Below are 12,742 nucleotides of genomic sequence, written 5' to 3'. Positions count from 1 at the left end.
TCATGGGCTTTTCAGCCAGATCCGAATGCCTTTAGGGCTGATTCTGAGGCCAGAGTGCTATTTAGGACATCTGCCATTCTATGAGTCTGCTGAGTATCTCACTTCCCATGTTGGATCACTCTCCCCTTTATTTACTCCATCGGTTAGCGTTAGCAGGTACTAGACTTGTCTATGTGCTCCCTTTGACTCCCAGTCCCTCCACCATGACCAACTGTGAACTGAAATTGATCACCTGGAACAGTGAGATGGCATTGGTACATGCCACCTCGATGGGATTGAATTGGAATCCCCTGGTATGCTTCTAACTCCACCACTTGGGGCAAGTCAGCCTGGGCATGTCCCAAATTATACATCTCTTCCCTCTCCCATTCCCACTCCCATGTTCAACAGGGATCACATTTCAGTTAATTTTCAACACTTAAGAATAACTGTGCATCAATTACAGAACTAAACCAGTCATATTAAGTAGAACAGATAAAAAAACTACTAAGAGGGATAATGTATTGAGTTGTTCATTAACAGTCAGGGCTATGCTGATCAAGCCACCGTTTCCCATAGTGTCCACCTCACTCCAACAGGTTTCCCTCTTGGTGTTCAGTCAGTCGTCACCGATCAGGGAGAACATATGGTATTTGTCCCTTTGGGACTGGAGATTCATGCATTCTTGCCAGTGGTTGTAGATATTCATTCTTGTTGCTGAATTAAATTGTATCTATGAACTATAAGAAATCTGTTTTCTTTTAATAAAATGTAAATCATTAAAAAATCATTGTGTGGCTACACCACAATTTATGTATCCTGCTGATAGACATTTGGAAGCTCCAATTTGGCCATAACGAAATGTGTTGCTATAAATATTCTTGTATATGTCTTTTGGTGAACATGAGCTTGCATTGCTCTTGGTTATAGACAAAAGAGAGCAATTGATGACTCATAAAATATTCCTGTGCTCAGCATTAGAAGCTGATAATCCCTGGTTTGAAAATACCAAATCTGAAATGCTTCAAGATCTGAAAATTTTTGACTACTGACATCACACCACAAGTAGAAAATTCCACACCAGATAGCATATGAAGGGTCACAGCCAAAATACAGGTGCACTAAAAGTATTGTATAAAATTATGTTCAGGCTTCTTGTATAGGTGTATGACAAGCATAAATGAATTTCGTGTTTAGGCTTGGATATTATCCCTGAAATGTTTCATTACATGTATGAAAATTTTCTAAACTGAAAAAATCTGAAATCTGAAACACTCTGATCCTAAGCTTTTTGTATAAGGGATATTCAACCTGTAATATGTACTGCTGATGGTTTTCCAAAGGCTTTGTATTGATTTTCATTCTCCTCTGTATGTATGAAAGTTCCAGTTGTTCCACATCCTTGCCGACACTTAGCATTTTCTTTATTTTTATTTAAATATTTTGTTTGTAGTGGTGTCATCATGGTTTTCACCATTACACATATTTTACTTGGAAAGTTTTTTAGCTTAAGATCAAGTATCCTTTGCTAGGAATATTTTCTTTCTCAACGTGGCGAAAGAATTTCTGAACCTGGTGAGTACAAGACAAGAATAAGGTGACTGAAAATGGAAAAGTACTCAATTTAATTATTAATCTTTGTTAATTCATTGACTTTGCTTGAAATTTCATGTATATTTTACTTTCAATAAAATAATGGAAATAAGGAAGGCACAAATCTGGAGACCTTCAACTTAGAGAAGAAACAAAATCGAATGACACCACATGCACCGTTTCTTTCTTTCTTTTTTTATTTTTAGGATTTATTTGAAAGTCAGAGTTACACAGAGAGAAGGAGAGGCAGAGGGAGAGAGAGAGAGAGAGGTCTTCCGTTCATGGTTCATTCCCCAGCTGGCTGCAACGGCCAGAGCTTTGCTGATCCAAAGCCAGACATAGCAGAGAGCTGGATCAGAAAGTGGAGCAGCTGGGACTCGAACCGGCACCCATATGGGATGCTGGCACTGCAGGAGGCAGCTTTATCTCTGCACCACAGCACTGGCCCCCTGTTTCTAAGAATAAATTGTGTTCCAACTTTAAAATAATAAGGACATTAAACAATAGTATATGCAATTTAACAGACCCAGAATTATTCTTGCTACCTATAATCTTGTCATTGGTTTAATTTGCTGATATTTTATTATTATGAATGTTCAAGTATGTAAATCTTGAGCAAAGTATGCTATAAGAAAAATGTTCATTGGTATCTTTCATTTGAGTTTATATTTCATTGAGTATGCTAACCCTTTCTATTTTAAATATAGAATGCTCCTCTCTTCTTTTTAGAAGAGAATAAACTTTTCCATCCAAATGTTCCTTTAGGGTCAGTATTTTTTCCCTGCATTTATGTATTTCACCAAAACATGGGACAAGAACCACTTCATCTCTGTTTATCTCTAACCCAAAAGCACTTTACAGTAATGGAAAAGACAGCAAAGTATGGTGTTGAATTGTAGGGTTGAAGTGGCCTTGAATATTGCCTATGTCCATTTCTTCCAAAGATCTGGGGAAAAATTACATAAGCTTTTTAGCTTTAGTTTTCTCAAGTGTAAACAAGGTAAAAAAAAAATAGCCACCTTGGAGGATTCCTTGAGTGTCGAGGGACGGAGAATGTGGATTAAATGCCTGGCGGAAAGAATGTTTCTTTTCTTCTAAATCAATAAATTTCAGCCTTAAAAAAAAATAATAAGTGACAACAATGTTCTTTGAGATGTTTATTTGATTGTAAGCCACCTTTATTTCCTTCTAGGGTAGACAACTTTGGCTTGGGCCTTTTACTTCGATCCAAGCAGATAAAACGCATGGTCTCTTCGTATGTGGGAGAAAATGCAGAATTCGAGCGACAGTTCCTATCTGGTGAATTAGAAGTAGAGTTGACACCACAGGTGAGACAGTTTCTCTCTTTTTCTATTAGAATACTAACTTATTTAAAAATGCACTTGCTTCTGTCAATAAATTTCTTTTTGTGAGAGAGGTAAGGAACAGGGGAGGCTGATTTACCAAAACAAGGACTTTTGTTTAAATCCCATATTTATTCATATAAATATTCATATTTTCTGCTGCTGTGCACAGGTACAGGAGAGTATTTGTAGTGAAAATGCAGGCTGCAAGGTCAAGTTTGAAGTTTGGCACTGTAGTGTGTGTTATGCCAAAAGCATGCAGAAGGGCCAGTGAAATGTTCCAGGCTTGTTTTGTAGGTCCACTTCTGTGAGTCCTAGGATTTGAAATTTGCGAATGATCTGGTTTTGCTGAGCTATATTAGGAGAAGCCCCTGGCACAGAAAAGGTGTGCATCTGAGAGTGTGTGCTGGGATCAGAGCCCACCCAGCTTTCCCAGATACTGGCAGCAGGACCCAGGCTGTTCTACAATCGGCTGAGCAGTTTTCTCCACTGATTTGCTGCCTCATCTCCAAACTGATTGAGGAGTTTGTCGCAGAGGAAGGCAAACATTTTGGAGCCAAGTAAACCAAGGGTCTACAAGTCATCTGTGTCTTCCTTCTGGTTTGACGTGGTCTGCCTCATCTCTAAAACAGCCCACCACTCTGAAAATAGTAACATCATCATCTTTACCAAGTCCATAATAAAGTAACAGAGTGGATTACCAATATCCTTCTTAGTAATGAAATTAGGAATTTGCCTGTCTAGAGAGAGCGTGCGTGGGGGACTGTTCTTTCTAACTGGGGCTTCACAGTGTTGCTGTCACATCTGGTTATGCTATAGCACTCTCCCTATGCTTATAGCACTGCACTGTGTCTGGCATTTATTCCATATGCATTTCAGGGCTTATCAACAGAAATTATTCCTCACAGTTCCGGAGACTGGGAAGTCCAAGAGCAAGGTGCCAGCCAAGCCAGTTCCTGGTGCAGGCTCCCTTCCTGGCATGCAGCTGACTCACCTCTTGCTTTGTCCCCACCTGGCTGGGGTGGGGGAAGGGAGGGAGCAAGTGGGTGAGCAAGTTCTCTGATGCTGCTTTTTACAAGAACACTAATCCTGCATTAGGACCCACCTTAATTATCTTATCAGAGGCCCTGTCTCCAAATAGGTTGCGGGGTTAGGGCTGCTTGGGGGGAGGCAGTTCAGTCCATAGCATATGCTTTTGCTTTTTCACATTGTAGGTTGAAATATGCTATCCTTTGGCTTGAAAAAAAAATCTCCTATTTCTTTGGCATTACCCTTTATTTTGTCATAGGGCATATATGAGCAGTCTTATAGAACGTTCATGGAGTGTTTGTATTATAATCAACTTACCTTTTAATTCTATTTTCCATGAACTTTTTGAATCCCCCTTGTACATGGAAGAGCAACTTCTGTCTATACACACATACACACATATTCTTCATATATATATATATTCTTAATTCATATATATGTGTGTGTGTGTGTGTGTGTGTATGTTTATACACACACTTCCTTTAAGCTTCCGTCCGTGGCTTGTGGTATGTGGGTGAACATTGGCTCTGGCAGCTTGTTTTGTACTCTGAGAGCCAGGAAGAGAAGAGTTGATAAAATGCTAGGGATTAGGACTCCTTTGGAGGTAGCAGGGGAGCTTGACGGTGCCTGCACAGGGCCTGTCCGCAGAAATACTCTATTTCAAGGCCTTGCCAAGGCAGCCAGAGAAAAGGAGTAAAGTATTCAGGGAAGGAAGACATAAACATATTTTCAGGTAGGGGGCAGTATTGCGGTGGGTTCAGTGATTTACTTTTTGGGACTATTATTTAAAATACTCAGAATACCAAGTTGAGTCGTCTCTGTCAGATGGAATCGTCGCCTAGTAATCTGGAAGGCTGGCCGTCTCCCTCCTCAGAGTATCTCATCTACCTGAATGACTCCTGTCTGAAGCTCCAGCTGTTAGTCCCGTCTTTGACCTGTAAAGTTAATGACCCCAGTGAAAGTGCGAAATAGTTTCCAGGTTGGGATAGTGGGAATACACTGTCCTTAGGACCCAATTCACTTCTTATTTCTGATAAGCCAGTGAGTTATCTCAGTAAAATGTATGTATTAAACCTCAACAGTAGGTTCCAGTGTTAGGGAGGGTGTCAGGAAGTATCCAGGGCCAGAGTTGACTCCCTAGAGGGGAGGCAGGGAGGTAGGGACTCCAGTCTGAAATCACTGGGACCTGGGCTGGAGGTGGGAGAGTGTTCATTCATGGGTGAGAGAATGAGCAAAAAAGGATGCAAAGGACTTCACCTGCAGCGGTTTCTACTCAGAAACAAAGCTTGAAATACTCTTTGCTTTTAGAAAGCAGCTCAGTTCTTTGCTATACTCTTTGCTTAACTTTAGATTTTTCCTTACTTTAGTAGATCAAATTTATTTTAAACAGTTTTATGAATATTTTAACACTCTACATTACTAATGATAAGTTTTAAGCATGCCCATACATAGCACATAGTAAAACGAAATCCAGGTATATTTTAAGCGTGTACATAGCTAAAGTTACATAATTCAGATTTGAAATTTGATTTAAAAATATTGTAAGTCGACATATATAGAATCTGGTACCAAGAGACCAGTGTCTGGAAACTGGGAGGACATCTAGACAAACAAGCAGTTTCATTTTGGATGTGGATTAAGAGTGGAGCAGCTGTTGCCTAGTGGGACAATGACATTTTTAAAAATAGATCCTCCAGTACAGACCTGTTGGTGAAACACATGGTTCTTACAGTCATGCCAGGAGCTTTTCACCTTGCCAGCCTCAGCGGATCAAAACCACGTCCATGAGTGCTTCTGTGCCCACACACAGATAGGTGCATAATGAATGTTTTTTAATGGGATGTTTGTTTCTCCCTCTCATAGGGCACACTTGCAGAGAGGATTCGAGCAGGAGGGGCTGGAGTTCCTGCGTTTTATACCAGCACTGGCTATGGGACCCTGGTCCAAGAAGGAGGATCACCCATCAAATACAACAAAGATGGCAGCATCGCCATTGCCAGCAAGCCAAGAGAGGTAAGGAGCACTATTGTGTCTGGGATTCTGGGAGGACTCACTGGGTGATTGTGCGAGAACAAGCTCATTCATTTTCATCAATATTTCAGTTAAACCTGGGCATCTGCTAGTCATTAAAATCACATAGGAAGCTAGAGTAAGAAAGTAGAAGCGAAGCTGTGATCTGTGCTTATGAACTCATCAAGCTTAGTTATCTAATCTGATCTTCTGGCAGGTTTTAAGAAATTTATGAATATTATTAACTGTTGATTATACTTGTGGAAAAATAGGAGAGTTGTATTACATGCATGGTATTGAACTCTCAAGCCCTTCCTCATTTGACTGAAGGAAGAAAAGAGCAAAGGAAATCATGTTTATCTGAAATCCTGAAAAGCTGGGGACAATTATATTATGGAGTAATAAAGTTCATATGATTGCCTTTGTATTTTGTAACTTGGACACACTTTCTGGAGTTTTTGACTAAATAGTCTTGTTAAAGTGCTAGGTAGAATGGGTGCCTTAATAATAGGCCATTTCAGTCATAAACTTGAGAACAGAATTCTGCATATAGAGATTTAAGATACTGGGACTTGAGTAATTTCAACAATTACACAGGACAGTGTTTGATTACTGTCTTCTTGCAGTCTTACCATTCTCCCTTTCTGAATGGCTTAAGAAAGTTAACACAGGTTGCAGAAATGTGGAGCGTATCTCTAGGGAGGTAAGCTAGATAAACCAAGGGACCTCTTCCCCTCTTTCTGCAAGGAGGGAAGCTGGCTCTGAGGGATGGTGAGGGATTGGTACCACGCCCCTTGCTGCTTGTACTTGGTCTCCAGCTGTGTCCTCCATCTGCAGCTTTGCCTGTCAGCTGAAAGTGACCTATATTGTTTCAATGCTTTTCTAGTTATTTATTTTTTAAAGTAATATAAGAAGAACACATTTCACGTAGTTCATGAAATTCATAGATACAATTCTAAGAATATAATGATACTTCCCTTCTTCCTCTCCTTTTCTCTTTTTTAATTTTGGTGATAAAATATGTCTTTTTTTTTTGACAGGCAGAGTGGACAGGGAGAGATAGAGAGAGACAGAGAGAAAGGTCTTCCTTTGCCGTTGGTTCACCCTCAAATGGCCACCGCGGCCGCGCTGATCCGAAGGCAGGAGCCAGGTGCTTCTCCTGGTCTCCCATGGGGTGCAGGACCCAAGCACTTGGGCCATCCTCCACTGCACTCCCTGGCCACAGCAGAGAGCTGGCCTGGGAGAGGGGCAACCAGGACAGAATCCAGTGCCCTGACTGGGACTAGAACCCGGTGTGCCGGCGCTGCAAGGTGGAGGATTAGTCTATTGAGCCGCGGCGCTGGCTGATAAAATATTTCTAATTTACTTTATAATCATAGGCTTAATGTTCCACCAAATAAAGAGTTCAACAAGTCAAAAGTAGAAAGTCCATGTTCAGTAGGAATATAGATGAGGACTATATGCAATAATCAAATCCCAAATGTCAGTTTTACTCATATACATTAATGTATATATAATGTTTTTTACTCTATATTAGCTGTGACAAATCCGAGAAAACGTGATATTTGTCTTTTTGGATCTCATTTATTTCACTAAGCATAATGGTCTCCAGATGAATCCATTTTGTTGCAAAAGACAGATTTCATTATTTTAATGGCTAAGTAGTAGTTCATCACATATACACTACATTTTGTTTATCCAGTCATCAGTTGATGGACATAGGGGTTGACTCTTTCAAAGCTTTTATTAACATATTTGTCATATTGGCAGTGGCTTTACCTACCACACCACAGTAGGTTATGCTTTAGTCAGGAGGAGGAGGAAGTAGGTCCTGTGGTAGCTACTGACTTGCCCTGTTTGTGGACCAGCATGGCAGCCGGACTGAAGCACAGTATGAAAGCAGACAGTGATGGGACTGCTGAGTGAGGAGAGGCAGCAACCAGAGCTGCACAGATTGCTGGTTTCCCTGTGATCAGGGAGAGCCCAATGGGGAGTTTTGAGTAGTGGTGGGAGAGTCATGTGATCTGTCACATTTCAAAGATCACTGTGGCTGTTGGGTGATGAATCGTGTTTTCTGTTGTTTGTAGGGTGCTGCGAGCAGAGGCAGTGAGAGAGGTTAGGAGTGGGAGTGGCAGGTGGCTTAGACTAAGGTGGTAGCAGTGGAGTTTGTGAGAAGCCGCTGGAGTTGGGATGAATGTTGATGGCAGAGACAGAAGTTTGCTGAGGGGCTGGACATGGGGTGTGAGAGGAGTCAGGATGTGTTTATGCAATGGGCCAGGCTTGGGGTTACTGCAGGGCCATGTCTGGGATGAGATTCAGGCAACACGTCCAGTGGACTCCAAGAGGGGGTGCCCAGGAGGACCTAGCTCCAGGCACAGCACAGATCTGGGTGGGGAGCCCTGGGTACATGGTCCTTGAGTGGTGAGGCCCATGGGACTAGATGCCAGGCAGGGCCTGAGAAGCAAGTCAGCGAAGGGCAATGAGAGTGGCCAGGGAGGTGGTGGTGCAAGTGGGTGGGCAGGGAGAGTCCTTGTGAGGAGGTGTCGTTGAGTAGAGACCTAAATTAGGTGGTAGGGGAGCCTTCTGGAAGGCTGGGAAGAGGAGAAGGAGCAGCAAGGAAAAATAAGACTGAATGACTACTAAGACAACTTCCCTGGGGGGATCTGGTGATTTGAAAGAAAAGGGACCTTTTAAGGAGGGGGAATAAGCAGAGGCAGAGTATGGAGAGGGCAACAGCAGGACTGGAACGGACCATTGAATTTGCAAAAATGGAGGTCATTGGAAACTTTATGGAATTCAGGAGCTAAAATCTGGGGGAATTCAAGAAAAAGGAGTGGACTGTGAAATGCACAACTCTGTCAAGTGAATACAATGACTCGTTTGACTAAACCAGTTCCTTTTTTTAATTAAAAACTTTTTTTCAATCTTGACGCTATTAACATTTTGGGCTACGTAATTCTCTTAAATTGTATTTGAGAGGCAGAGAGACTGAGAGAGAAAAAGAGACAGACAGACAGACAGACACACACACAGCAGACTTATCTGCTCTTATCTGCAGGTTCATTGCATAAATGCCTGCAAAGTCTGGGGCTCAGACCATAGCGGGGAGCCAGAAACTCAGTCTAGGTTTCTTGCTGATTCCCAGAATCCACAGTAGCAGGAGCCCAGAAACAGGAATAGAGCCAGGACTCAAACCCAAGCACCCTGCTTATTGGGATGTGAGAATATCAACAGATGACTTACCACTAGGCCAAACACCCATCTTCCTGTGTGTGTGTGTGTGTGTGTATGTGTGTGTGTGTGTGTGTGTGTGTGTTAAGATTTACTTTTATTTGTTTGGAAGGCTGAGTGACAGGGAGGGAGAGACAGAGAGAATCTTCCATCCACTGGTTCACTCTCCTGATGGCTGTGACAGCTGGGGCTGACCCAAGTTGAAGCCGGGTGACAGGAACTCCATCTGGTTCTCTTACATAAGTGGCAGGGGCCCAAACCTGGGCCATCTTCTGCTGCTTTCCCAGGTACATTAGTAGAGAGCTGGAGAGGAAGCAAAGCAGGTAGGACTCAAGCTGATGCTCCAGGATAGGATGCCAGCTTTGTAAGTGGCTGCACCACAGCGCTGGCCACCGTCTTCTTTCTTTTTAAATGTTAGAATAGCTAACACTCAGAAGCAGCTGGTGTGTAGACCCTTCAGGAGATGATATAATTGGAATCAGAAAGAAAAGTCAAATTCTTGATTTTGCTCTGTTTTAGTTTATATTTACTCCCGTTTTCTAAATTGTATGTAAAATGCTCAGCTACCACCATTGATATTTACAATGATTCTGAAATGCATGTCATTTAAAAATAATAACTGTATTGATGTGCAGTTTATAAACACCTTTCTTGGGGCTGGTGTGATGGTGTAGTAGGTAAAGCCTCCACCTATGATGCTGGCTTCCATGTGGGTGACTGTTTGAGTTCTGGCTTCTCTACTTCCAGTCCAGCTCCCTGCTGATGGCCTAGGAAAAGCAGCGGAAGATGGCTGAAGTATTCGGGCTCCTACCACCAGTGTGGGAAACCTGGAAGAAGCTTTTTGCTCCTGGCTTCAGCCTGGCCCAGCCCTGGTTGTTGTAGTGACCTAAGAGTGAACTAATAGATGGAAGACTCTCTCTTTTTCTCTTTCAAATAAATAGATAAATCTTTAAAAAATAATAAAAAAAGTTTTCATGTAGTTTATCTGTTTCTATAAATAAGATCATTAGTTCATTATTCCTTAATTTCATTTGTGTTTTATAGGATGAAAATGAGATAATGTCTCTAAAGAAACTTTTCTTAGGAAAAGATTTCTGTTTTAAATGCTAGCTAAAGAAAAGTCATTGTACCAAAACATTTTTTTAAAAAATATTTTATTTATTTATCTATTTGAAAGTCAAAATGACAGAAAGGCATAGATCTTTCATCTGCTGTTTCACTCCTCAAATGGTCACACAGTCTGGCCAGGGCTAGGCCAAAGCCAGGAGCCAGCAACTCCATCCTAGTCCCACACTGGGTGGCAGGGGCTCAAGTCCTTGCACCATCTTTTGTTGCCTTCACAGGCATATTAGCAGAAGGCTGGATCAGAAGCAGAGTAGCTAGGATATGAACCAGTGTTCAGATACGGGATGATGGTGTTGCAAGCTGCGGCTTAACCTGCTAAGCACATTGGTCCCCTATACAAAAATTTCTGTCTTGAGAGCTTTTTATAAAGTGCACTTAGTCAGCTAGTCCACTAGGGGGTGCGGGAGGAATGGAGATGAAGTTCTGGCTTTGTATGGCTTCATCCTGTGCGGTGATGGAGTGTAACAAATGGTCCTGGTCTCTTCTCTCCTTTGTTTGAATTCCCAGAGATAAATCCTTGAATAGACAAAAGGAGCATAATGCCATGGCAGACTTCCTGCTTTACGTTCTTTACCCTCCAAATGCTTAATAAAATTAATAGGCAATAAACTTCAACAAGAATCAGTAGCATTCCACTAAATTAGTAATGACAAATGAGATGAAGTAAGATAAGATGACATTGTAATAGAAACCATGAAGTACCTATGAATGAGTCCCAGGAAGCTATGCAAACATTTATGGAGAAGCTCAGAAAACTATCAAAAGAGGTAAAATGAAATCACCAGTATCTGGAGGCATAGATTATGCCAGTGGGTGAGAGGCTATGGCATGTCGCTTCTCTCCCCATTAATCTGTTCTGTGGATCCCAAATAAAACCACAACAGGTGATTATAAATTACAGTCTGATGGGAGGGATGAAGGAGTTTTTATAACTATTTTATGTACAAAAGCAGCACACAGGCCATTTCCTGTAACTTAAATTTTTTTTTTTCCTGGAGGGGAGGGAAAGATGGACTATTTTTGATATTCAGAATATAACCTATGCACACAGGTAATAAGATGAATATTAACACTGCTTATCTTGCAGGCCTATAGAACTGTCTATTTCCCAATGCACGGAGCTTTCTCTTGTTGCTAGGCCTTGCCCATCCTGGTCTGTGCTTGCCCACTTTGACTCAGACCTGGGTGCCCAACACCACTTACCTTGAAGTCCCCCTTGAGATTCTGCTCCCTGTGTTGCCTGGCGTTAGTAGTCTGTGCCCCTGTCAGAGCACACTTCGCAATCACACAAGACATGTGCGACTGCCGGCACCGCCCTCTTTGTCTCCTGCAGGTGAGGGAGTTTAACGGCCAGCACTTCATTCTGGAGGAGGCGATTACAGGAGATTTTGCTTTGGTGAAAGCCTGGAAGGCAGACCGAGCTGGAAATGTGATTTTCAGGTAATGGAATGCGTATTACCAACTCTAAGTTGTTAGGATAAAAATAGTGACTTTTTAATTTAAAGCTTCGTTGTAAAAGTGGTGTAGGATCGAACGCATCGTGGGAATGTGTGCGCGTGCAGGTATGTGTGCTTACAGAGCTTCTGCTCTGCCGTCTCGCTGGTAGGGTGCACCTGTTGATGCACTTGGTGGCCACGATGCACTGCTTGTTCTGTATAAAACCTACGTGTCCTTGTAGATATTCACCTGCAATTACTGTTCTCTCTGTGTATTTCAGTGGCTGAGACTGTCAAGTCTTTGAAAATAGCACAACAGCACCAATTTTATTTAATATTAATGGTGTTATTTAAATGCATTGTCTTAACATGTCAAAATCACCTTGATATTCTGGAAAGCTATTGCTAATAATAATTTAGGTTAGTTCTTTTCCTGTCCTGTAGGTGTCTCCCAGGAAACGCTTAGAAAGGTTTTGTTATCAAAGTTGATTAACCTTAATAATGCTGAATTGTTATTCTCATTACCTGGGTAGCCACAGACCTAATGGGTTTTTGAGTCTTTTGATTAACCCCAAGCTTGCCAAATCCTAACTATTTAGTATCTGGAGTTTGTGTATTGGTTTTGAAAATTGTGCCACCTTTTTTTTTTCTTTAAATATTTATTTATTTATTTGAAAGGCTGAGTTAACAGAGAAGAAGGGAGGAAGGGAGAGAGAGAGAAGGAGAATGAGACACACACACACACACACACACACGCACACACAGATCCTCTATCCTCTGATTCATTCCTCAAATGGCCTAATAGCCAGGGCTGCGCCGGGCTGAAGCCAGGAGCCTGGAACTCCATCCTGCTCTCCCACATGGGTGACAGGGGTCTAAGCATTTGGTCCATCTTCCCCTGCTTTCCCAGGTGCATTATCAGGGAGCTGGATCAGAAGTGGAGTGGTTGAGACTCAAACACCTTTTTTTTTTCTTAAGAATTATTTTTATTTATTT

General features: G+C 41.8%; 1 protein-coding gene across 2 annotated transcripts in view; it reads left to right on the top strand.

The window, feature by feature from the left end:
* Positions 1-12,742, top strand: part of OXCT1 (3-oxoacid CoA-transferase 1) — a 183,964-nt gene that overhangs the window by 24,139 nt on the left and 147,083 nt on the right. For both annotated transcript variants that reach the window (XM_089312749.1, XM_002714003.6), the window contains exons 4-6: positions 2,765-2,900; positions 5,808-5,957; positions 11,644-11,750. In XM_089312749.1, the coding sequence (XP_089168875.1) occupies positions 2,765-2,900; positions 5,808-5,957; positions 11,644-11,750 (393 nt within the window). The remainder of the gene's footprint in view (positions 1-2,764; positions 2,901-5,807; positions 5,958-11,643; positions 11,751-12,742) is intronic.

The sequence above is a fragment of the Oryctolagus cuniculus genome, chromosome 14 (assembly GCF_051225735.1).
Source record: "Oryctolagus cuniculus isolate XC-2025 breed Fujian yellow rabbit chromosome 14, ASM5122573v1, whole genome shotgun sequence".
NCBI lineage: Eukaryota > Metazoa > Chordata > Mammalia > Lagomorpha > Leporidae > Oryctolagus > Oryctolagus cuniculus.
The sequence above is the reverse complement of the archived record's forward strand: the minus strand, read 5'-3'. Positions and strand labels throughout refer to the sequence as shown.